At 44.3% G+C, this 27,223-nt stretch overlaps 1 protein-coding gene across 1 annotated transcript; it reads left to right on the top strand.

Moving 5' to 3' along the window:
- The first annotated feature begins 1,110 nt into the window (after nt 1-1,110).
- On the top strand, nt 1,111-21,889 carry b3galnt2 (beta-1,3-N-acetylgalactosaminyltransferase 2). The gene is made up of 12 exons (XM_063190938.1): nt 1,111-1,347; nt 2,026-2,149; nt 2,717-2,817; nt 6,833-7,029; nt 11,381-11,476; nt 13,371-13,481; nt 14,370-14,448; nt 14,987-15,170; nt 16,360-16,485; nt 17,590-17,749; nt 18,599-18,655; nt 20,318-21,889. The coding sequence occupies exons 1-12, from the start codon at nt 1,242-1,244 to the stop codon at nt 20,456-20,458; spliced, it is 1,482 nt and encodes a 493-aa protein (XP_063047008.1). The 5' UTR covers nt 1,111-1,241; the 3' UTR covers nt 20,459-21,889.
- The last annotated feature ends 5,334 nt before the right edge of the window (nt 21,890-27,223 follow it).

Below are 27,223 nucleotides of genomic sequence, written 5' to 3'. Positions count from 1 at the left end.
ACATTCAGTAGAGAATGACAGTGTTGCTCCGCATTTTTTTTTTTCTTTTTCACTTCAGAATATACCATTTGGGAGGATCTCACAAATGCCTTTGCTTGACATTTGATATCTTTCTTTGATTTGTATCTATATACATTTTCTTTTCATACCTTTCAAAGTTAAAACAGCAACATAGCCCTCAGAACTGGCCGTACCCAAGTCAATGGGGTGGTGAGTGAAAGTGAATGGTGCCTGCCTGAATCACAAACTAAGCTGGAGACCCAGTGCAGTGTCTCGGCAAAGACTTCTGAGGCGACTACCATCCGTCTCGATAATCCCGAGCTAGTGAGTTGATTTCCTTATTGAGACATGTTAACCTTTATATATTGGGAACCGTGATTTGCATGTAACTGAAACCCTGTTAATGATCTTAGAAGATGAAGAAACTTTGTGATGATGAAAAACACTTTGCCTTTTGAGTATATGGTTTTATTGGTGCTTCTCTGCACTGTTCTCTTGTAGAAGTCTGGATGTGTAGAGTGTGCAGCTGTAAAATAATAAATGAATCATTAAAGACATGCTTTTTCTTGCTTAAGTAAGTATCATGACTGGAACTACAGACATTGACAAGAAATGATGAATAAATGCAAGACAAGTTGGTGCACTGTGCAGTTAAATGTTGCCTATGCCACTAAATGGTTCGACAATAGAGACACCTTGTGGTGGAAAGAAGTCCACCCATGCAGAATGTTAAATACAGAAAATTCTATGAAATTTGAACTTCAACTATTTTAACTATACATGTTCTTATTTTATCACCACAATGCAGTGTTGTTTTGCTTTGCTTTGTTTTATTTTGCATTATTATTATTTTTTAAATTGAAATAGCAATAAGGTAAAATGCTGGGTAGTTAAGCATTTTCCTCATTTATATTACTTTTTTTGGTTAAGTAATCAAGAATAATAGGGAGTTCTCTTCAAACAGTTGTCTCCCGTGAGTGATATGTCCACAAATATGAATAACAGAGGGGTAATATTGTCATATCTTGAAACACTTCATTTCCCAGAAGGCGGCGTAGACCACGCCTCTTCAAGATCATTGGGTGGGCGCAAATCGTCATCAACCCTCATCGCTTTCAGGAGCAGACATGAAGTAGTCACATTCGAAATGTATCGAAATCTGGAGGAATGCGATGCAGTCATTCTACAGCATACTGCTCTCAACCCGTTAAAAGCGTCAGTTTTTCTGAAGGAATCCGTCCATGCGAAGCCTGGGGTTGTTCTTGCTTCCGTGTGTTGTCGCGGTTGTGGTTCATATCTTGCTGGTGACAGACAGAGCCGCTTTCTTGTTGGATTTCAAGGTTTCAGGTACAGTTTACAGTTCATCAGTTTCTTAACTTTAAATAACCCATCGTAACAGTGTTAGTGGGGAACGGCGGTGGCGTCTGTGTTGCGCGCTGGAGCGATATCTGGCGACGGTGCAGATATTGGAGAAACAAGTCGAAAACTGCTTTCGGCTTTTGAAATCTTTAGCAGTGCAAATAAAGACCGTTGGAGTGTGCAATAAACAATCAGGGCAATTAATATCTGAAGAATACATGATATGTTTCTTGGCGCAATCAGCGTCGTTGCGAGTCCTCGTAAAAGCGTAGGGCAATTAATGCGCGCTCTTAATAAATGGCCAAATACATTAATCTTCGTTTTCTTAACGACTACATAAGCCTTTCAATTGTCTGAAGGGTGCGCCTGTTAACATCTAGACGACATCAAGTTCCTAGTTCTGCAATTAAATGTCTTCTAAACTGTGCGTAATACTATTACTTCTGACAGCAGTGCTCACCAAATTTACGCAGAAGACCAGCCTTGCGCATCTGTCCGTTACCAGCTACAAGCATAACTTCTTAATGCAAGCTGAGCAATTTAGAGTTGATAATGCAATATCAACTTTGAGGCGAGATTTTGGATTAACTGCACGGGGATGCTCGCAACGGAACATGTCTTTATCATCGCATCTGATGTGTGTGTGTGTGTGTGTGTGTCTGTCAGATGAGGCTTCGACTCATGAGGTGTTGGTGGGAGTCTTATCCGCCCGGCATCACTATGACCTCAGGCAGGCAATAAGGAACACTTGGTTTGGTTATCTCAAGGAGCATCCTCACTTCCACAAGCGGTATGTACCTATGCGCCATCTCTTGCCATTTCGGCACTGGAGCGCGCTCGCCCTTCAATGGCATGTGCATCATGTGTGTGACTGCCATAGATCATACTATAGCCACTTCTTTGTTTTTTTTGTTTTGTTTTTAAAAACAGTAGCGACCACTACCTCTCTGTTCATTTAGAAAGACATTTAGAAAAAAAACATCCCTATTGAACGCCAACTTGATATTACATTTTTCTCCCACACATGGATCTCTCAGTTGCATTTTCAAATCTGTGGAGGGAGGTTACCACAATGGTATAATAATAATAATAATATTAATATTCATCAAAATGGAATGTCCCCAGCATCTTCTGTACTTCTACCTCACAGCTTTAACAAAATTATAACACAGATCTAACTTTAGAAAGATAACACTGGAAGGAAAGAATGCATGGATTGCAGTTGGAGATGCAGTCTTTGATGCCAACTATTTGGGGCTGTGGCAAATTATTTGGTACTGAACTGGTTCAATGTATCTTTTGTTGGTGTGTGTGTGTGTGTGTGCGTGTGCTTGCGTGCGTGCGTCTTGAACTGTAGTGTGCAGGTGAAGTTTATCATTGGTCAGCATGGCTGTCTGATTCCGGAGGAGGACAGGGAGGACCCTTACTCCTGCTCCCTCCTGAACCTCACAGAGAAAGGTACAGTATGTCCGACCAACCGCCAGGGCACACAGCACTTGCTCACGCACTCGCACACACAGCTCCAGACTATACACTGATGCATCAAAAGACAATCTTGGGAAAATAAATCCAATCTCTCTCTCTCTCTCTCTCTCTCTCTCTCTCTCTCTCTCTCTCTCTCTCTCTCTCTCTCTCTCTGGTATTTGGTAGTTCCTCCACCTTGTTTTTTTTTTCATGAAGATTCTAGTGACTCCACAGGTTGTGTAAGCTGAGGTGTGCTTGGTTCGTTGAAATGTAAGATCCAGACTCATTCATGCAGTAATGAAATTGTCATAATTATTTTGCACCACAATGCATATTGCACATTGTGCGCCACACCTGTGAAACAGCACAAATCTTGATGTCACGGGCCGTGGCGCCGTCTGCTCATGGGGTTGTGACTTGTGACCTACATAGGACTCGGCAGCACACATGATTCATTTTGCAGTGCAGCCAGCGCATTGTGAACAAGGCACTGTAGAAATAGCAATGTACCAATGCAAATTAGAGAAGGCAAGAATTAGCGTAATTTTTCTACTGTGAGACGGCTGATCTAAATTGCTAGCAGCTTGATTTCGAGAAGTTAGTAATGAGACTTGCGCTAGGCTGGGTGCCGCCTGCGATGCAATTTCTCTGAAAGTGTTTCTCTGCTTAAATATCCAGCTACTCAAAAATGTACTTTGAAAACTTGTTTGTGTTGCATTCCACTTTTTCCTCCACTTTCTTTTCCCTGTATTTGGTGTCTCTCTCCCCACCTCTCTCTCTCACTGTTCTTTGTTTCACAGTTTAAGGGCTGGGAGGTTCTCCTGTTTGCCCGCTAAAGAGGTTTTTTTTTATTGTATGTTTTTAGGGCTCACCGAAGCTGTGAAATGTGTTGTGGAAAAGAGGGCGCCAAGGCCAAGTCTTGACTTTGCAGTCACTTCTGTTCAGCCCCAGCATTTCCCAACGGTAGCCATGCTAATGGCTCACAGGGCATTCAGGGTTGCTTTGCTGAAAGTTGGTGTGTGTGTGTGTGTGTGTGTGTGTGTGTGTGTGTGTGTGTGTGTGTGTGTGTGTGTGTGTGTGTGTGTGTGTGTGTGTGTGTGTGTGTGTGTGTGTGTGTGTGTGTGTGTGTGTGTGGGGGTGTGTGTGTGTGGGGGTGTGTGTGTGTGTGTGTGTGTGTGTAGGAGGAGGAGAGGGGGTATACTGAACCACTTTTGTTTGAAATAAACTGTGTTTTAAACACAGTTGGTGTTTTAAGTATTTGTGGGCTTGATTGCACTGTAGATGTTTTTTTGTTTGCTTTGGTTGTGCGGATGATGAAATGATGTCTTTGTCTAGATAGACTGACTGCGAGACGAATGAGACATTTTCCGTTCATAATGGAAGCGGGGGGAAAGGATTTAGTGTGCATTCTCGCCCCACTGATTTTAACGGCAGAGCGACATGGGTGCGTTCATTTGCCTGCTCCCTTTGCGGGTGTTCATTGCACGCGACGCTAAAAGCTCCTCCATCTCTGCTGTCGCTGCCGGTGGGGGAAAAAAATGATCAGGTGAAGAAAAAAAACACTTATTTGATATGCCCAGCCTCCCTAGCTCTTAATTGGCTTTTGTCGACAGCGTTTGGGGTAAAGGAGGAACGCAACTGGCTCTCTCCAGTGGTACGACGCTGGAATGAGAGGCTCTATTTCTCCCATTTCTGTTAACTGCCTCGTACATCTTATTGATCTCCTGGGTAATAAACGGCTCTTTTCCAATTAAGTGCTCCCCCACCCACCACTGCCCAGCACTGAGGATGGAGCTGGAGACTGTGCATGCATGTGCTGTACTGTACGCTACCCCACGCCAGCCCACCCCACGCCAGACGGCAGACGGCAGGCACACACCCCCATACACACACCCATCCCATCACACACACACACACACACACACACACACACCCATCCCATCACACACACACCCATCCCAACACACACACACACACACACACACACACACACACACACACACACACACACACACACACACACACACACACACAATGGATCCCCCCCCCCCACACACACACACACACACGCACACCAAACACCCATGTACACTAATCAACCCCCCCCACCCCCCACACACACACACACACACTTCTCTAACAGACAGACACACACACACTTCTCTAACACACACCCCTCAACCCACATCTCACTAACTCCTCCTCTCATCCCCATCAGGATTCTGCTCCAAACTGCTGACAATCCTGGTTATTTAGAGGCACGCCATGCTGGAAATGCATCTGTGTGAGATCTCCGTCCTGTCACCCCCCCCCCCCCCCCCCCTTTTTCCTTTTCCCCCTTTCGCATCACCCTTCTGTGTGTCGTTATCTTTCCTCCTGTCTCAATATTTTTTCTTGATTCTTGACTCTCCAGTAGCAACAGACGTATCATTCCCCACACCACACACACACACACACACACACACACACACACACACACACACACACACACACACACACACACACAAACACACACACACACAGAAACACATACGGCTGTCTTGTAATCCCCACTACGTGGCAAAAGTGCTTGTCAGCGGAATAATCCTTATGATAGGATGCTGGTGGAGAGGAGAGGAGAGGAGAGGAGAGGAGAGGAGATGAGAGAAGGGGAGAGGAGGGGAGAGTGGGGCGTGCCAGAGATATTGAAGGGGAGGGAAGGAGGGTGTGTGTGTGTGTGTGTGTGTGTGTGTGTGTGTGTGTGTGTGTGTGTGTGTGTGTGTGTGTGTGTGTGTGTGTGTGTGTGTGTGTGTGTGTGTGTGTGTGTGTGTGTGTGTGTGTGTGTGTGTGTGTGTGTGTGCGCGCGCGCCTGTGTGTGTGTGGGTTGGTGTGGGCGGCGTGCTCTTTCCATCGAGCTCTCATTCACTCGCTGCTGCGCTCGACTGAGAGAGACTTTCTTGGCGGTCACGGAGCCACTTACCAGCAGTGCATGAATTGAATGGCGCTCTATGAACGACATGTCATTGTGGGGCTCATAATGCGAAACGCCATAACAACATAGTACGCACTGTAGTAATAACGTTATGCTAATATAACACAATGGTAATAAGAGCGTGTCAATTTTGCAAAAGATGGGGTTGGCAGGAAAAGTTATGTTTGCAAAATAGAAGTATGAGGCAATAATGTGACGGATGTGAAATGTTAAAGGACAGTGTGCAAACTATATGGAAGAGTTTTATTGCAAAACGACGTATCCACCATTTTTGACTTTTGCATTGAATTATTCTGGAATCGACTATATGTTTTAAACCTATGTAAAAGGCACATTGATGTACAGTGCAATGGAGTGCCCAATACAAAAATATACATTTCCCAAAATGTTCCAAAATGGATATGCGTCATGCGTTTTTGTAAATATCTCTTTTTTTTTTTTTTTTTTTTAACTTTGAATGAACTTAAGAATCGGACTGTGGGATGAAAAAGATGGTAGATTGAGATAATGAAATACTGTTTTTAATTATTTGTTTTGGTTGTGGGAGACACTTTGATAAATGGTTGTTTGTATTTACCTTGAGTGGTTGGGGAGGGGCGGGCTTTCTGTGTCATGTGACCTAGCTCTACCTCCTTACCTGATATACCTTTCACCTGCAATTGTTTGGCATGCCCTGATGAAGACAATGGGTCGAAACGGGTAGGCATGTAGCCAGTATTTAATAAAGGCTTTTTAAACTTTAGTAAGGAGTGCCTCAAATAGTGTTTTTTATCTTTTCATTGGATATGCGTCATTTTGCAACAAAGCTCATTATACACAAAACATCATCTGAAAACGGTATTCCTTACAAAGTACAGTGTTTACCAGTGTCCATCAATCTCTTTGGTTATTGTGTTTAAATGTGCTATGGAAATAAAACAAAATGACATGACTTGGCTTGTATACAAAATGAATGTTGAATGTATGTATGCATTTATGTATGTATGTATGTATTTATGTATGTATGTATGTATGTGTTCCTGCATGCGTTCTCCTCAGCGGTGGGAGAGGAGATGGCCATACTCAGCGTGCCCGAGGCCTCGGCGCTGACCCTGGCGGCGGACATCTCGTCGGTCAGCCTGGACTTCAAGGTGCTGCACCCCGTGGTCATCACGCAGCTGGGGGTCTTCACCAACAGCCCCCGCCAGGAGTTCCGAGGCAACGTGACCGTCAGGCTCTTTCAAGTGGACCAGGAGGTACAGTACAGTACAGTGCAGGGGTGCATTTCTAGAAAGCGCAGTTGATAACTATGTTAGATACTTTGTTGGTTGCAATGCAATTTCCCATTGGCAACTACCGAAGTTGCTAACTGCTAACAACTACGCTTTCCAGAAATGCACCCCCAGTTGAGGCATTAAGGTCTGTTTAGACTCCTTCAGTTGCAGGACACGTACTGTCGGGGGGGGGGGGGGGGGCAGATTACGGACAATTCAGCCTGGTAGAAGTATACGTTGAGCGCTGTAACAGGTCGCTTCAGCTCTAAAGAGGGGGGCGTGGTGGCTGTTTGGGTATGTGATCTGCCGCCACCCCCCTGCTGGCAGTACGTGTCCTGCAACTGAAGGAGTAGTCTGAGCCAGGCTTTAGTAGGCACTGCTGCGTGTGGTATGCTTCAAGTGAAGCCACAGCCAATAGACCCCCACCCCACCAACCCCCCTCTGTGCTGTGGTGCCCTCGCCACCCAGCAGGGGGTCTTAACCAACAGCTGACGCCAGGAGGTACGATCCAACTGGACAACTCATTGAGTTTACATGATGACATTTGATCCTGAACTCGGAACTTAATTTAATTCTGAATAAAAATGAATTCTGCTTTGAAAACATTATTGCATTTTATTTAGCTGGTGCTTTTATCCAAAGTGACTTACAGTTATTTTAAGAACAAGAAATCGGTTGCATTCTCTGGGGCAGTGTGGGGTTAAGTGCACTTAAAGTGTTACTGTCCCATTTTTGGAAATATGGAAATATTTTACACCTCCCGTTAAATAATAGGGTTTTACCGTTCTCCTGTACTTTCAACCGTTCTCGAGGTATGGCAGTGCAAATTTTACCTCCATGCTAGCAGTTAACATTGAGTCCTATGACACCAGCTCGCGGCTAACTGGTCTCATAGGACTCAATGTTAACTGTTAGCTTGGAGGTAAAATTTGCACTGTCATAACTAGAAAACGGTTGACAGTACAGGAGAACGGTAAAACCCTATTATTTAACTCAAGGGAAGGTGTAAAATAAACTTATTTCCAAAAATGGGACAGTAACACTTTAAGCCATGGAGAGAGATGAGCGGAAAGGTGGGATTTAAACTTGTAACCCTCTGATCTAAAGCCAATGTCCTTAACTACTAGACTATGGCTGCTCCCCAAGACATCCAAAGCATCATGTAAACACTTTACAGTTGGTAGTCTCTGAGGTCTGCAAGCTTTTCTGCATTTCACCATCCCTTGGTTAAGAGACAGTAAAATATTTCCTTCACGACTTGGATCCCTATGAAACACTGAGTAGTACAGTACAGTGAGACATTAGTAGGCATTGCTGTGTGCTGTACGCTTCAAGTGAAAGCACAGCTGATAGCCCCCCCCCCCCCCCCCCTGTGTAGCGGAGTAGTCATTCAAAGAACAGAATGGAATAGAGATCGTCCTCAAGGCTGCAGAGCAGGGAGATGTGTACACAGCGCTGCGCTGCTGTAGACACGGACCCAGGAAGCACATACAGTGTTGCCAGATTGGGCGGTTTCCCGCCCAATTGGGCTGCTTTGGATGGCCGTCTGCGGGTAAAAATGGCATTTGCGCCCAAACGCCTAATTTTTGGCCATAGAAATCAATAGAATTGGGTGGGAGTTAGTGCTTTCAGGCGGGTTTTGAGCATTTTTTAGGCTGGAAATCATCAGCCTCATCTGGCAACCCTGAGCACATACTGTATAGCAATTCACACTGTAACACTTTACTTGACGCCGGTGTCATACACATGACATAACAGTGTTATAACATTGTCATAATGCAGTCATGAATGTGTCATAAACATTATGTCAATATAAAAAAACATTGACTTTGTCATTAAGTGAAATTCGGTTACGATAAAGACAGGCCTAACAATGACCATAAAATGTTTATGACATTGACATTGTGTTTAGGACTCGTTCATGACTATGTCATGACAGTATTTTGACACTATTATGACACTTTTATGTCATACGTATGACGCCGGCGGCAAGTAAAGTGTAACCATTCACACACACTTTTATTTTTTTTTATTTTGGTGCATCAACATGGTCCATTAATTTGGTACATTATAGACCATGTTGACATTGGTACCAAATGTTCTGTATGGTTCAAGTAAAACCATAGCCTCCTGAGTCCTGTGTAGTACTGATTTGAAGAACTGAATACAATCGAAATCATTGTCAAAGTTGCAGAGTAAGATGTTGTGCACAAAGTAAGCATTAGATAAAGGTTGAGGAATTGCATAAATCCCACACACGCTTCCATTGTGAGTTGGGTTCATTGATCCAAATACAGTAAAACTTTAAAGGCAAGTAGTTCTTGATGTGTGCTGAGCAGTTCAAGAGAGAACGTGCAGTCACGTGCAGTCATGATGCTCAGTTTATCAATAGGCTTGAATACATATCAACATCAAGGAATGGCTGTACTGTGCTTTGTGGTCCGCCCAATGAATACAATTCAAGTTTTGCTCTCAGATATTACATAGATACCATTTTATGTTTGGTAATGGAACAACTCTTTTTCATTTGGAATATGTCATCATTAGAATGAACGGTAATGACATTTATTCATGTATTTGCTGACCAATCTGGCTCTGGGTGCGTGTGAGTGTGCGCAGGCGGATGTGCGTGCATGTATGTGGGGATAGTCTTTGTCAGACTTAAGTTGGCACAGCTTCAGTTTTGTTCAGAGAAACTAAACTAAACTTGTTGTTTTCATTTTTAAAACTGAGATAGCGAGACTGAAAAGGTGTATAATTGAACGACGGGCGGAATACGCTTTTTGCAAAGGTGCAATACCCGTGTTATCAGATTGTGAGAATTGCAAGGAAATTGGTTCTGTGTGCCTGTACAAAAAAAGGTTCAGGCAAAGGTTCAGGCTACAGAAACCTGACTGCAAATGAGGAGGCGAGGAGGCAAACCAACTGGCAACTTACAGGATTATGAAGGAGAAGGGGGGGAGCATAGAAAGGTAGCAGTGTGATTTGTACTGTCCTTCTTAAAGGACACATATCAATACACTTTCTTCATCCTCAAGGACTGCACCTTTAAACCGGGGAAAGTGGACATGCTGTGTGTGCAATCATCATGGTGTGTGCCTTACGGTTCAGGAGAGGAGAGGAGAGGAGAGGAGAGGAGAGGAGAGAAGAGAGAGAGAGAGAGAGAGAGAGAGAGAGAGAGAGACAGAGAGACAGAGGCAGAGGCAGAGACAGAGGCAGAGAGAGAGAGACAAAGAGAGAGAGAGAGAGAGAGACAGATAGAGAGAGAGAGAGAGAGAGAGAGAGAGAGAGAGAGAGAGAGAGAGAGAGAGAGAGAGAGAGAGAGAGTGAGAGAGAGAGAAAGAGAAAGAGAAAGAGAGAGCCCTCCTCCCCCCCTTAGTGGTACTCGTTGAAAGAATAGAAATGGTAGTCAAGGCTGCTCTGCAGTATGATGCTCAGGGTTGCCAGATGTGCCTGATGATTTCCAGCCCAAAAAAATGCTCAAAACCCGACTAGAAGCACAAAATCCCGCCCAAGTCTATTGATTTCTGTGGGAAAAATTGGGCGGGTTTTTCTGCTAAATGCCATTTTTACCCGCACACGAACATCGGGAAACAGCCCAATCTGGCAACACTGATGATGCTGTGCACACAGCAGCTCCTGAATCATTTGTAAAGGGTTTTAAATGTGGGTGGCAGTTAAAGAATAAAAGAAGTTGGGTTGCGTCTTTTTTGAAAAGTGAATCTGCACAGCTGCTCGCAGAAAGGATGGCTTATCTTGCATGCAGTGGTGGTGTGAAAATCAACAGTTCACCCTCAGCTCGCCCCTCCCTTCACAAACCGCATGTTTACTTTGTAGTTGAGCAAAATGTCATATTCATTTCCCAGTTTTTGCCAGAAAATCCGACGGCGGGAAGCAGGGGAGAAACGAGTGACGACTTAAAAGGTTGTACAAGCCCACCTGCCGTGGTCGCAGTTCACGGTAATGAATGAGGGGAGTTAATGTGGCTTGCTAGTGTTATTGTTAAATGCCACGTCTGCCTTGTTGAATACTCTGGTGCCTCTCGCTATCTTTAGAATTTATACCAGTGTTTTCCAACCTTTTTTTGTCTTGCATATCCTTGCATAGGCTTTTTGTCATGCCACGCCACGAGTACCCCCTCACTCATGCTCCATACCACTTCCTCTTTCCTACTGTGACTATGCTCCTACATTTTATGATGATGACATTTTTTTCCACGTACCCCCAGGCAGTGTGTTCACAAACCCCCTAGTAGTGGAACATGTACCCCCCTGTTTGGGAATCAGCCAGCCACTCACCCTGAGGCTTTTGTTGTGCGTGTCCTTGTGTGCAGGAGGCGGTGGTCACGGCCAGGTTTGGCACGGCCAGCCCAGGGACCTGTGTGAGCAGGGTGTGCTACAAGCCTGTGGAACAGTTCATCCTGCCCAAGGTAAGCCTTTCCCAGCATGCCACACTACTCTCCAGACAGTGTTGTTTTCTTTTCTAATGAAATCATACCTGACGTCTTGTCTTGTTGCGCTTGTATGTACTGTTGTTTTATCTCGGTGTGGGAAATGGGCAGCAAGCTAAAGAAAGAGGAACAAGATTGTGAAAATAGCCAAGGCACTCTTCTTGGTTAAAAAGCTTTTAATAAACTTGGCTAGTTCAGAATGGAACTGGTTAAAATAGCCAACATGTTTCGGCCAACAATGGCCTTCATCAGGGCTTTTTAAAGGAGAACAAGTCGGAGAAATGGCCAGACTTTTGAGAAGGAAAGTCTTTGAGACAGAATTGTGAGACAGAGCATTTTTAATGAGCAATTATTTCATCCGTGATTCGCTTGTTAGTTTCATCCGTTATAGTCGCTTGCTGAGCTCTGATCAAGGCCAGCATGGAATGATGACAGACGTGTCTGAAAAGCAACCGTTTTCTGTTTGTGCTTTTACTCTTTTTGTTGTAAAAAGAATGGAAACATGGATGGCCAGAGCAATCACATCCATTTTTCTGACAGGAAAATAGCTATTAAAAAAAAACAACTGACCTATTTTCAGTGCTTCTAGTTCCAGCCCTTCGTAGCCCGCTCTTTGTCTGACTCTGCATGTGCCCTGTATCCATAACAGAGACTAGATCTATAAAAACAGACTAACATCTGCCACTCATATTATCCAAATGCCTTTGCCGCTGATCTGAAGCCAAAATTAGCTCATAAAACCTGTGAGTCCCTGCATTGTACAAATCACGCATGGACACCACACATCTCCAATATACAAATTATCCATCAAATTATTTCCTGGATATCATCATATACCACTGTAGAACCCAAATTTGTTCTTTAGAGTAGACCTAAGTGTTTTTGAAAAAAAAAAACTGAATTATTTTTAAAAAATGCAATTAGACAGTGCGAAAGAAGTAGATCGTTGAAAATCCATAACGTGGATTTTTTTTAATGGGTCATCTTTAATACCTGACACGTGATTGGCATGTCAACAGATGAACACAGGCGGGTTTTTCTGGCTGATTAAGCTTGGTCTGTCTCCTCTCATTCGTGATCCACAGGAGAGCTGATGGGGGGATTGCATTGCTGCGGCTACAAAAAAAAATCCAAAAAATAAAAAGGGACAGGATGACAAATCATCAGACCAAACGATTCCATCCACCGTTTAAGAGAAATGATAAATTCATGCATTCCGTCGTTCATTCACAATGATGTCATAAAGTATTCATAAGAAGGGGTTACATTATTGGCAAAGGCATCACGCTTCAATAAGATCTTACATTTTTAATCATGACGGAAATGCATTCCTCATTTTGAGGTAATTGCGTTATAGGACAGTGAATACTGTACCTTGTTTGGCCTAGCGGTGCACATTCATTTATCTGGCAGAAATCACACTTTTACCTTGCTAGAGTTGCACAAGTTGAAAGACGTCTCGAGTGCAGCACACAAACAAAATGCTGCTTTTTGAACTGTAGAAGCTACACAGCTGGGATCTAATTTGGAGTCAACTCTATAAGATCAGAGATACCTCAAATAAGCTACAGGCTGTCTTTTGAGTTGGGGCTCGGTGTTCTGGAGCTCTCTTAATATTGGAAGAACAAACTAGAAAGCCAGTGCTCTGAATCATAGATGTACTTCAAACACACTCACAGTTACACAAGATGTATGCGCGAAGAGAAAAAAAACCCTCAACATTTGTTAATTCATACAGCTCTTTAAGCATTCTAGCCGACAAAAAAAAATCTCATTTTTTTGTGCGAGTTTCAGCACAAATTGTTTATCCCAGCGAGTAGCCATGGTAACACCGTGCCGAAGGCTGTCATCAATGAAATTGTGCGATCCACAGGCCTTTGAGGGAACGCTGCTGTGGGAGAGCCAGGATCAGACCGGACTGACAATCGTCAACACGTCCAGGGTCCAACTCAACGACGGCGGTGGTGTTCTCAAGCTAGGCTCAGTAAGTACTGACAACACCTGATTTAGCCCGTTAAGACATGGCGTTATAAATTAGCTGTTGCCAGAATGGCAATGACCAAGTCGTAGTGCATTACTAAAGGCCCTGTGTTATGTCATAGTGGTGTAGCACTTTTTTGTCTAACTTTTCAATGACTTGTAATAGCGTTCCAGTTGTGTATCGCATACATTATGGGACTATGATCATTTGTTGAGAAGGGACGAAAATGCATTACATTCTAGAATGCGTTCAAATGACGTATGTTGTAAGCTACTGGACTTCTTTTGGAGGTTGAACAAAATATATTTTTAATAAAAGCTGAGTAAAAGCTGCTTTCTGTGGTTGAGTTTCTTGAACCTTGATTCATTTGGATAACATGCCTTGGATGTATGAGAATCTTCCCAGACATTGTGGAGTGCCTTTACCCTACACCATATTTATCAGTAATTAAGTTAGTTATAGCATTACAACTAACAATTTAGCTTAGCACATCATGTTTTAAAAAACAAAACAAAAAATCTGAAACAGACTCCTGTATTTTAAAAAGAACCCCTCACTGAGGATGCTCAGCAAGGTAGCGACAGCAGAGAGGAAAATGCTGAGCACATTTCAAACCAGTCTCAGCGAGTAACACCCTGACTTTGTGAAAAAAATCAACCCCTGACTGTGTCTTCACCATGAGGTGGTGATGGGGGCGAAATGCTAAGTAATATCCTGACTCTGAGAAAGAGAACCCCTGACTGGGCAAGGTGGCTGAGGTGATGGTGGTGGTGGTGATTGTGATGATGGTGGTGGTGGTGGTGATTGTGATGGTGGTGGTGGTGGTGGTGGCGGTGATGGTGGAACACAATGCTGAGTGATTTTCTTTTTTTTTGGTATTCTGTGCGGCAGATCGAGGAGGGTACCTTGCCTCACAGAAGCGCTCCAGGGTTCCCTGGCCTGGCTGGAGGCTTCACATTCTCTGTCTATGGTAAGGCTGGCAGGAGCGGGGCGGGAGCGGGGATGGGGGTGGGGGTGGGGACCGCACTAATATTTCATGATTTCCCTGCCTAGGTAATGAGTAGAGTGCCTGTGCCGGTCGGAGCTCAATTTTTCATACTCTCCTACTGTACAAAAGTTGCTTGCATGGCTGAAGTATGGCGTCATTTATCTCCGTTGAAGTCATTTTGAGTCTTTTTTTCAGCGTTGCTCCTGTCATTTTGTCTTCCGCTGCTCGCTTCTTTTTTTTGCATAATCTTCATTTGTTACTTTCCTCCTCTCTCATTTGAATCTCTCTGCCTCCCTATTTTGTGGCACCGCATCTCATTCCGTTTTGTTCTATTCCTCATCCTTCTTGTTCTTTGCCTTGCTATTTTTCTTCTTTTTTTTACTCCCCCACGTCATCGTTCTTTCTACTCTCTGCTCACCCTCAACAACACACACTCACTCACGCACACGCACACGCACACGCACACGCACACACGCTCCACTCTATCTCTCTCACTCACTCACTCACTCATATCCACCAGACACTGAGGCCCTGTCGGAGCTGCTTGGCGGTCGCGAGGCGCGGCTGCGTGCCCACCAGGAGGTGGTGAGGGCAGAGGACACAGCCCTGGAGGAGGAGAGCAGCCAGCATGGGGACCTGGTCTTCGTGGACGTGGTGGACACATACAGGAACGTGCCTTCCAAACTGCTGCAGTTCTACAAGTGGTGAGACTCCCATCATGGCGATATCTGACCAAATTTGATCTTTTCATGAAAGTTTACTAAGTATTAAACTAAATTTTCTAGTATGGCCCAAGTACAGTCATTTTTGCAGCTAAAAATGTCTGTCTGGAAATTGAAAATGGCGGACCATGGAGAAGATCCCCCTTTTCATGTATGAAAAGTGGAATTGTCCCAGTCATAATGAATAATTAGAATTTGATGGTGGTGGTAAGTATTCATGAAAAAGGTAACATTAGTGAATGGGTAGCGTGAGTTATGGAAATAAACAACTAAAAATCTCACACAGTGCACCTTTAACAAATGGCTATCTGGTAATATCTGAAGAATCCGTGGCCTTCTGAATGTGTTCACTTCTTAAAGTAGAAAACGGACAATTGAACTCTGAACATTTCTCTCGCCCATAGAAAACAAATGAAGTTAGCCACTGAAAGACAAAATGTATGCTTTGTGTGTGGGATTGAAATCCCGACACATATGAGCTACACTTCAAGCTATGCTGCCAAGCCATTACCACACACTACAGTTAGCACTCATAGTGGACAGAGGTAGGGTTTGGATCATGTTGGTAGCTAGGGTTAAGAATAGGGAAAGCTGTTGGTGGAAGTTGAAGGTGAAGATTGTGCATATCTCAGGAAAAGGTGCAGGACAAAGGGTGACTGTAGCTTTTGGAGTGAGGAGTCCGCACTCTTAGAATTATTTTTCTTTTTTAATTATTATTTCATGGCTGGATTACGTTTCGACTTCAACAGTCTTCATGGTGTTGGTAGCTCATTTTGCCAAAGCTGCCCATCTCAAGAAAACACTTCCCTCATTCGACCCCTGGCACATCGCAACATCGACCTGCGGTTTTACAAGGACTGCATGGAATTTCAAAAAAACGATCTGGACACACTTCTAACACTCTGGTTGACTCGGAAATGAGGTCCTGGGTCCAAAAAAACGGAGTGTTGCTTTAAGCCGCCTCCTCTTCCTTGTGTTTTTATAAGTCCATTAAGTCTCCTCCCTATCTGGTCTCTTTCTCTCTGTGGCGTCTCTTTCTCTTTCTTCGCCCTCGGGTAGGAATTAGACAGTAAATCCACTTTGGGAAACGGCAGACGATCCAGTGTGAAGGAGAGGCTTTTTTTTCTTCTTCTTTAATTAAGGCCGCAAATTCCCCGCCTTCTCCTGATAGGTCGGTGGGAAACGCTGACTTCAGTCTCTTGCTGAAGACGGACGATGATTGTTACATCGATGTGGACGCTGTCTTAATGAAGATGGACCAGAAGGGGCTGAAACGTGACAACTTCTGGTGGGGCAAGTAAGTGTCATACTCATACCTATTCTGTAACCTGAATATCTCATACATGCAGTACTTAACTTACATTATGTATTATCTTTTACTGCAGTTGTGCTTTGCTACTATGCTCCTCAGGCCTTTGGCGCTCTACTGTATTTGCTTACATTTCTTTAGCGCCTATACACTTTTTGTTTTTGTATCTTTTGTGTCTGCCCCAGCCTTGAAAGTTCTGCCGTTTCAATCCTCAGTATTGACAACAATAGCAGAATTTGACTTTGGCCATGACTTGGCAATGATCATTCTAAAGACTTCAACACGCCGTCAAGTACACAGACAGCTGTGGAGAGCTTACCATCTGGCAATGTCCCATTCAATAACCCACACTTCAGACAATCACAACCCACACACCACACGCGCACACATACACACACACACACTCACACACTCACACACTCACACACTCACACACTCACACACTCACACACACACACACACACATACACACGTCACGCACACACGCACACACACACACACACACCAAGTCTTTGCTGAGTCATGACAGCTTGTTAAAAATGCTTCAATACACAAGCGGCTCTCCATTCTCCATTCGGTGAGCCTCCATTGTTGTACAAAGTTTTGGGCAAGGGGAGGGAAGGAAAGAAAGACGGGAGATAGACATCGATCAGACTGTAGACTTGAAGCTCTTCTTTTATTGTCATTGAACAGTTGCCCGTACAACGAAAATTAGACAGTTGAGCAAGGCCACAAAGCAGTCAGTCAAGTTGGTCTGTCAGGTTGGCTCGGCTTGGTGTTGTTCTGGACAGCTCTCAGCTTGTTTCTATCACATTAGTGCTTCAGCTCTGCTGTGTGTGTGTGTGTGTCTGTGTGCGTGTGTGTGTGTCTGTGTGCGTGTGTGTGTGTCTGTGTGCGTGCGTGTGTGTCTGTGTGCGTGCGTGTGTGTCTGTGTGCGTGCGTGTGTGTCTGTGTGCGTGCGTGTGTGTCTGTGTGCGTGTGTGTCTGTCTGTGTGCCTGTGTGCGTGTGTGTCTGTGTGCGTGCCTGCGTGCGTGCGTGCGTGCCTGCGTGCGTGCGTGCGTGCGTGTTTCCCCTCACCTCGGTCAACCCAGTTTTCGGCAGAGCTGGGCGGTGGACCGCACAGGCAAGTGGCAGGAGCTGGAGTACCCCAGCCCAGCGTACCCGGCCTTCGCCTGCGGCTCGGGCTACGTGGTGTCCAGAGACCTGGTGGAGTGGCTGGCTGACAACGCGGGCAAGCTCAAAGCCTATCAGGTGGGTACGTTATGTGGGCAAGCTCAAAGCCTATCAGGTGGGTACGTTATGTGGGCAAGCTCAAAGCCTATCAGGTGGGTACGTTATGTGGGCAAGCTCAAAGCCTATCAGGTGGGTACGTTATGCTACGTATGCTGCAGTGCTGTTGACAGGTTTGGCCGGGCATGGGACAAAGCAATTTTAATTATGACGACCCGATTTTCGGTGGGCCCCTTCTCCCGGGGCCTGTAGAAGTGACCCCTTTGCACCCCCTCCACCCCACCCCCTGTTGGCTTCCCTGGGTTCGCTGCTGCAGTGCCTTCCCTCGTTTTTCATGGCCCAGCTGTCGTGGCTGTCGTGGCTGTACGGCTGGCTGGCTGAGGTAGTTTGACACTTGGACAGATGAAGCTTTTGACAAATGAGTTCACAAGAACAAATGGGGGGAGACACTTGCTGAACCAAGGGCAAATGTCCTTAAAGTACACGGTCTGTGTGTGTGACTCTTTTCCTTGTCGACGTGTGTATGCGTGCGTGCGTGTGGATACGTGTGTTGGAGTGCTGTGTCTTGTCCGTGTCAACCTGTGTGATTGAGTGTATGTACGTATCTGTGAGCCATATGTAACACCGTGTACCCACCTGCCTCAGTGTGTGTGTGTGTGTGTGTGTGTGTTTTTCTGTGCGTAGGTGTGTCTATCTTGTTCCTGTCAACCTGTGTGTGCGCGTGTGTCTGACTATCTTGTCCATGTCGACCCGTGTGATTGTGTGTATGCATGTGTGTGCTCACCTGCCTCATTGTGTGTGTGCGTGCGTGCGTGTGCTTCTGTACCCGCCTGTCTGATTGTGTGCGTGTGTCTGTGTCTGCTATTGCAGGGTGAAGATGTGAGCATGGGAATATGGATGGCTGCCGTCGGACCTCGTAAATACCAGGTATGAAATAGGTCACACAGACCACAGCTTCTCATGCCAAGCACAACCTCAATATCAAACCTAGAAACACTCACAGAGAGCAAACCTCCGCCAAGGCCATGGGGATGCACTCTATTTTTATTTTATTTTTTTCATTTCAAGTCTTTCTGCCTTGTTTTTTTCTGGATTCCTGGATCCAGACCGTAATCACTTACTCCTTTTGTCAGTTCCACCTCCTCCACAAAATTTGATCAAAATCCGTTCAGAAGTTTTTTGACTTATCCTGCTAACAGACAGACAGACAGACAAACAAACCAACGCAACCAACGAAAACATAACCTCCTAGGCGGAGGTAACAATATTCGTAAATACGAGGTAGAGTGGGTCACGGCATAGCCTCTCATGCCAAGCACATCATCAAAACACAGTTTTGGTATTTTAAACTCAACAGTGTTTAAACTCCAACTCTTCACTGCTCAAGCGTATGCATACAGAGTAGTGATACTTTGTTAGTTCCGAAAGAAATTTAAGGAAGTGTATTGTAAGTAATTACATTTTGGCTTGGTGAGGTGTGTATAATTCCTTCCCTCTGGTTGAGTGGATTATGAGTATGGTGTCCTACTTTTATTATTATAACCATTGTTTGTGTTATATACACATATTGCACATATTTGTATTATATATTTAAATTATATACACATATTGCATAAATGAATCTACATCTCACATGCAGTATATCCACTTGTTCATATATCACACATTTACTCAATACAGTGCATTTTTGTTAGAGTAGGAGTTAAAAATGCATATTAGGCTGTGCCCATTACAGGAGGCAATAATATACAGAACATAAGTATGTTCTTCCATGTTGTGGCGATATTATTCAATTCCATCTGTGAGTTTTTCATTCTTTATCAATTGAAATGATTATGTCCGTTCTTAGGACAGTAGGTTGGCATCGGGGGAGTAATGAAATATTGTAAAATTACAATTAAGCCTTTAAGACAAATGTTCATACCTCTCACAGACCCCTCAATCATTACCCTGATTTAGTTTGTTCCTGAAAATGTTGTACTTTAATGAGTGGGATGTGATGATTTTTGCCACATTTTCAAGAATCAGTGGTATATTATTGCCTCCTGTATTAGGCAAGTACTGCATACGTGTGTATGTCGTTTTGTTTATCGGATCCGATGTCTATATGTGCTGCTACATGCTTATTCATAACCGCACAAATAGACCAAGCGCGACATGAGCGAGGCGAGCGACGGAAGTAATTGACTTTGTATTGAGTCGTGCGACAAAAGCGATTCTGGATACTAGAAGCTATTCGCACGCCGAGAGCGACAGTTTGAAGTTGAAATTCTGGCTATATTCTATGACGCGGTTCGGCGACCAGCCGCGACAGCCAATGACTGTATAGAGGTCAGTGACCACAGCCAATGGGAATGTTTGAATTCTTTGCCTTCTGCTTGTAACGGACATACGCTAGTCGCTTCAATCGCTCGTATCGCTCTTGCTGCACAGATGTGATTCTCTGTCGCTTGAATCGCGTCGCGCTTGGTCTATTCGTGCGGTAATGCTGGATTTATGAAGCGCTAAATCCCTTTTATGTTGTTGTAACACACTTGGCCAGCAAGACTCTGACTGTTTGTTCTTGCTTTGATGCCTCTCTCTGCCCAGGACTCGGGTTGGCTGTGTGAGAAAGAGTGTTACGTGGACATGCTGTCCTCCCCACAGCACTCTGCCGAGGACCTCCAGTCCCTGTGGGACCGCAAGCGGGCCTGTGGGGACCCCTGCGGATGCCCCTGGGGCTACCACTGAGCCTCTCCGGGGGGGGGCGACCACCCATCATCCTTCCCCCTGGGGGGCCCCGAACAGACCATCCATCCTCCCCCCTTCAACAAAACATCCTCTACAACACCAACACCTCCAACACCACCTCCTCCTCCCTGCACCCTCCCTCCATCTCCTACCTACCTACCCAGTATCACCACTGATGCTTTCTTTTCTTCACTCCGATTCACTGTGGATCATGACCTGAGATGACCGAGCTCTGCTCCTCCTTTGAAGAATGTTCCGGGGGCTGTCCCTGCACTCTGAGGGATAGGAAAAGTTCTTAGATCAGCCGAGCGGAATGGCTGCTGGATTGTGAGAGATGGCTGGCCGACGAGCTGGCCGGGGTCGAGATGCGGACTGCAGGCCGTGGGCTGCTCAATTTTTTTCACCCGTCAGCCCGACAGCCTGTCTGCTCACTCAGCGTTTAAAGAGATAATTATTTTATGTTGGGGGACAAAAAAAAGAGAAATGTTTCCGTGGGATACTGAGGTGTCTGGCTGGGAAGATGAAAGGCTTATCTGTACTGCACCAATGTTCACACTTCTCACTCAGAATCCTTTGGCTACACACGTTTGACTGTTCTCTCATTTTTTTGAGGGGCTTTTCTTTTTAAAGTTTGTGTTTTAAGTCTTGTTTAAGCTATCCGTCAGCTCACATGGATAATTCTTGGAATTGTCACAACATGTATGGGAGAGAAAAAACAATGAAAGAAAGGAGACACTTCATTTGTGAAGCCATCCAGCCACTCAACTATCCTCTTAGTGCAGTCTTATGTGTATGTTTGATGCTGACTTCAAGCGACTGAAAACCTAAAATTGGATTTCTTCAGCCCCATCTCGTCCTCAAAAAGCCTCCGCTTTTCAAAATTGACAATTACATAGCCCTGTTTCAGTGCTCGGAATGTAACAAGAGGGGTAGCAAATTACTTAGAAGCCACCGCATATTTTTACACTGAACAAATATCAGAGCGGCTGTCAAATTTGAAACACTCTCGGTTGATGGACTAATGTAATACACTGGATTTTACGCAAGGCTTTCTAAATGGATTCGTAACGAAACAAAAGTAGCACAACATAGTCATCTGTGTTTTTTCAAATATATACAGTATATATATATATAAATATACAGCATCTCCGAGCGGAATATTAGAAAGCACCTGTGATTGTGTTTGAACTCCGAGTCCATCTTGTCACATCAGACTTTTCATCAAAGATATAAAAAGATCAAAAATCAATTATGTATGGCAACGTTTTTGACCGCGCTTGGTGTACTCGTGGGCTTATAACTTGGTTCTTGTTTCCAGACTTCGGTCTGTACTGTGTGTGTGCCATGGGATTGCTGTCAGCAAATAGAGTGGAGACGCACGCTGTGCAGGCTGTCAGCTCTCTCTTCTTCTAATCAATAAAGCTTTTTTTTCTTCCTCCCCTCACCGACAAAGGAGATCTGAGTTTCTTTGATCCCATCTGATTGTTTTAATAAGATCTCAAGTGGAATCTTGGCCCCGCTGTCTTGTCTGAGCAAGCAACACCTTCCTGTAACAGGTGCTGGGGAAGTTCGCGTCATTAGCATGGCATTAGCAGACAGAGATGGCACATTCTTCAACGCTGCTCTGTTAGATGGATTGCCTTTCGAGGAACACCATAGATAGAGTATCGCCTACCTTAGAATGATACCAAAGCATGGACTATTATTGAGACATTTGTATGTGTTTTGTTTTTTGTTTTTTTTAGTAAGAGAGAAATTCATTTTCCTAAAGGAAGAAGTGATTTCATGTAAGGAAGGCTCGCACTTAGACAATAAAAGGTGAAAAAAAGATCCAGGCAGCTATTTCTGATCAAGGGTGCCTGCACAGCTTCCTACACCAGTAATTATCATTCTTCCTGGCTGATGTGTCCTCCTTTGTTCCATGTCTTTGTAGAGCAAATGAAGCACAGTGCCTTTCCTTCTCTGACACACAGAACATTCACTCAACAAGTCCATCCCTTACTGAATGACCAGCTCACTTGTTAAGACAGACACTTCTGGAATAGCCTGTGGTGTATGACCTGTATCTACAGCAAGGCTTACGTGTATATCAAGTTGTGTCCATTCAGTGTTCCCTTTGGGTGTTTGTCTTTTTAATCTATCTATCTATCTATCTATCTATCTATCTATCTATCTATCTATCTATCTATCTATCTATCTATCTCTCTATCTCTCTATCTCTCTATCTCTCTATCTCTCTATCTCTCTATCTCTCTATCTCTCTATCTATCTATCTATCTATCTATCTATCTATCTATCTATCTATCTATCTATCTATCTATCTTAAATAGCCATGAGCTGCTAGGTTGCTCTGTGGACCTGATGCCTGTCTGACCAGTTGTTGTGCACTGCCAAGAAACCTCTCTTCTGTCATGCAGCGTCAGTCATGGAGGGCCTCATGAAAACAAACATAAGATGTAGTCTGTCTGAAATTCTGACTTGATCATGACAGGCGCGTTGCAATCTTTATGTTGAAAGTAAAAGTTAAGATAGGCCTATTCGTAGATGGTGCTGCTCAGTCGCCACACAGGATCCCCACACAGGATTTGATGTTCCTTGCATCCTAGGTTCCCAGTGGTCAAGTAGGTAACAGGCTTCACTCAGGTTTCTTGATAACTTTTAAGGGTGCTGTCCCAAATGAATACTTAGAATCAAAGAAAAGGGGGGCGCCGAAACGCGTCTGTGCACAAAAATAAAGAAGAAAAAATTAATGCAAGGTGCGCCCCCCTTTTCTTTGATTCTAAGGTTCCCAGTGGTAATGATGCCATGAACTTGCTACCTCCAGGAGGTGATGTCCACCTCCACAAATCACATCCTCATTATGACCCTCATAGTGATAGTGTGAGGGGCTTCTGGCCTGCTGTCCGAGACCTTGGCACATTAAATGTCATCGGCTGGAAGGCAAGCAGGACAAGACAGGACTGCCGGCAGGGTTGGGGTTGGGGAGGCCAGTGGCTGAGATTTGGTACCGGGTGAGAGTTTGACAGGATGGAGGCCCTAGACCAGACGAGCTTATCTCTGTCGCTCAACACCTCAGACCTAATAGGGCTGCCGACACGGTTCCCTCACTCCAGCACGATAAATCTGCCACCCTTCTCACTGACTGACATTAATGCCGCCTCACTCATTTTTATTTCTTTCTTTTTTTCCATTTCTCTCTCTCTCTTACTCTCTCTCTGCTGAAGGCTCCTCAGTATTTGGAGAACATTTTCAGGTTCTCTGTGTCATTCGCCCCTTCTCGTCCTTCAAAAAACTGCAGGAAATCATCTATTCCTGACACGGTGCAGCAGACAGTATACCGGTACATCCAAACCATCCAAATGATGCACCAGGTTGTGGATTTGAGGAGTCGGGGAGGGAAGGTATTATTATTAGATGCCATGTCCAAATGGGAACACTCCAATTTCCTCTTCTATTTAAATCTTAACTCAGCCTCCCAAAGCATACTCACACACCACACATCTATACATTTCGGATGGTTATTCGTCTCATGTTCAATTTCCAAATGGATTTGTTATGAGCTGGATATCGGCTTCAAGACAAGTGGTATGCGATGTCTGATGTATACACTACTGTACATCCTCTTCTTGAGAAACATCTGTCAGCTTTGTGAGAGTAAATAAGACGTCTGAAGTCGCAGCCTGAATAGATTCAGAAGAAGCAACCCATAAATTGGCTCATTTCTTGTTGAGTGATTTGTGGTGCTTGAACCCACCATTATTTTTAGCATGCAGCTTGTGAATGGGCAACCTTGCCCAATTATTCTAACCCTGGCATCTTCATACATCACTTTTTAATAAGGCTTGTTAGCAAGTGTGCAATACAATTGTGCCCTGTCTGTCACGCCAAGCTAAAAGATGGAGCTTGTTTTGGCGAACCAAGATGAGATATTTTTAGAGGATCAATTCAAGGGCCATCTTTCAAAAGTCCACAACAGAGTTACGACAAATCAGACCACCGATTGTGATGAAGAGTGGTGTGTTTTTGTATTGATGCCCCAATCCTAGTATGCAAGAGATATGTTCTTTTTAAACAGAGATGGAGAGCCTGACATCAACCACTCTGCTTTTAATTACATTTCATACAGTGGTTACGCATATGCAGATATTTTTAAAACTGTAAACTGAAGAACTTACTTTTTTTCATCAGTTTACATAAAACAACATGGTATTTTAAAAAAAACATAGACAGGTGCACTTAAATGTAGAAATCTCTACAAAAACTGCGGATGAAAAATAAATGTAAACAGGTTCTCAGCTATTACAGGTTGATTCACATTTGAGGGGGGGGAACTCATAGAGAGAATATCTTATGCATGTGATGATAATGAACAGTTAAAAAGTGTTAATTCAACACTAAGAGAGTCAATTTAACATTGTCTAGATTGTATATGGTCCCAGAGTACCAGTTGAATTAGCACTGCATTTTTACTGTGTGGGGTCAACATTCATCAACCAAATAAATAGAGTAAATAACAGAGAAAATAGTTACCCTAGGATTATAGTGACTCATGACACCCAGGGAACATTTTGGTAACATTAGTAGGCCTATGTTTCATTTGCACATTTAAATGAGGTCTCTGAGCGCCCAGGAAGAAATGCATGATTTATAAGGGCCTTCCCATGACTTAATCGACTTTGACACAGACCAACCCTGCATACGTTATACATCGACCACCAGTGCACTGCCGCGGTCTGACAAAATAAAGTCAAACTCATAGGCGATGTAAACAACCACAACACCACAACAAGAGTACAGAGAAAAACAGCAATGTGTTTCCTCCCTCCACAAACTAGTTTATGGTTCAAGTATAACAAATAGGCAGGAGGATGTTGCTTTTGAGAAATTAAAATGTATGAATTGCCTCTTTTCCACTGCCGGTTTTCTGGTAGGCCTACAGCTCGACACAGTGCGACTCAGCCACCACTTTTTTCTTTTCGATTGGGCATGACACAGTTCAATCGAAGAGCAAAAAGTGGCGACCGAGTTGGGATGTGCTGTGTTGAGCCGTAGGCCTACCCGAAAACCGGCAGTAGAGGCGTTAATGGCAAGGGGTGAACATTTTGGTTTTGAGAAATGGAAAAAGTATGACTGTGGACCCTATGCAGTTTTTGACTTCTATGCAACCTCAGAGCATGTCATCGGCGCGTTCCCATAATGGGGTATCAGTGGCTGAATGCTGTGTTGAACAGAGCATACCCAGCACTGCGAGGCACGGCTGCCACATCCAATTTCTCAGCTGATGTGGAGCTTTGTGTGGTGTTGGATGGGGCCGTCCAGTGCTCTAGGAAACAAAATCTTCATCTTCATTTACGGAGCAAATTACTTAGGCTTTGAATAGCCCCCATCGGGTAAATTAGGATGTAAATTCAGCCATGTTCTTCCTTCTTTTTTCTCTTCTTACTGCGTGAAAGATCAGCGCGTCAATATGGGGCAACTCCAGCCATTTATTCACATTATCCTATAAAGCCCTCCCCGACTTTGACATGGCTAATGTTTGTACTTAATACTCCAGACACTGTCGTCCCCGAGATGAACATTTTAAAAAATAAATGCATTTTAAGAACGGCTCCAGGACATTGGCATAAGTGCTCCTGACTTGAGTTTCTTCCTATCGAAGACGACAGCCTTTGTCTTTCTACAGAGAAAAAAAAAATAATACCTTGAATACATCCTGCTGTTCCTCCACAAAGGTTGTCAGAGCAGCCCTTTCAGCCTCCACCTTCTGTTGAGATTAAGATCAAAGAGGCCGCCACGGGGAAAACGACCTGCATTTGTAAGTCTGGACGAAATAACACAGGAGGAAGAGAGAGAGAGAGAGAGAGAGAGAGAGAGAGAGAGAGAGAGAGAGAAAGAGAAAGAGAGAGGGAGCGTCGGACACAGTCTCAAGAACAATCAATTTAACTTTCACTTCTTCACACAGTGCTACGGCTTGTGAGGACTGTCTAAAAACCTTTTCCCCTTCTTACCTGAAGACTGAAAAAAACACAAGGTCATATGCATCAGTACTGGGTCGTGACAAGTACAGGCTGAAGAAGATGGATCCTTGGGCAAAAGTATACCTTGCAGCAAAACTAATACCTTCCATCACTTTTCTAGACGGGGCCTACTCTGTAGCCCTTACTGTAGGTACATATGGGATCACCAGTGAACCGACTGACTGTTTCCTGGGAAAGCTCAACAATATCATAACAACATTGCTAGGACATTAATGAGCTTAACACATTAAGACTTCGTCATTACCATTCTGCTAGCGACAAGCTAATAACAGTTTCTGCATACACACACACACACACACACACACACACACACACACACACACACACACCTGGACGATACTTTGTGGCCATTTTCTCACCCAATGACTTAAGACCACAAGAACATGGGCATCAGTGAGAGGGTCATGACAAGTATTTGACTAGAGTGACAAATGCAAGACAGTTGTATAAAGCAATATACTAGTCAGTGATACATGCATTGTAGAAAGCAGTGCATTCACATGCATACTAGGACTGATGCACATAAAATACTGTAGCAGTACTGAGTGCCCATAGGTAGGCTATACTCAAAGCACTAACCAGTGTAGAGGAACCTGACTACCAGTACTACCACACACACCAATGTGAACACCACCCCACCCCCACCCCCATCCCACCTGGTTGATGCATGGCCACCATAACGTCTGGCACACACCTGCTTGAGGAGGAGAATGCATGGGAGATTAAT

Source organism: Engraulis encrasicolus, chromosome 24 (assembly GCF_034702125.1).
Source record: "Engraulis encrasicolus isolate BLACKSEA-1 chromosome 24, IST_EnEncr_1.0, whole genome shotgun sequence".
Lineage (NCBI taxonomy): Eukaryota > Metazoa > Chordata > Actinopteri > Clupeiformes > Engraulidae > Engraulis > Engraulis encrasicolus.
Note: the sequence above shows the minus strand (reverse complement) of the source record. Positions and strands in the feature narration are given on the sequence as shown.

What these genes read in the sequence shown, in the direction of transcription:
- b3galnt2 (XM_063190938.1), top strand. Translation starts at nt 1,242, where the DNA reads ATGCGAAGCCTGGGGTTGTTCTTGCTTCCGTGTGTTGTCGCGGTTGTG. An exon ending in GTTGGATTTCAAGGTTTCAG is followed by an intron (nt 1,348 to 2,025) that starts GTACAGTTTACA and finishes TGTGTCTGTCAG; the next exon opens with ATGAGGCTTCGACTCATGAG. An exon ending in GCAAGCTCAAAGCCTATCAG is followed by an intron (nt 17,750 to 18,598) that starts GTGGGTACGTTA and finishes CTGCTATTGCAG; the next exon opens with GGTGAAGATGTGAGCATGGG.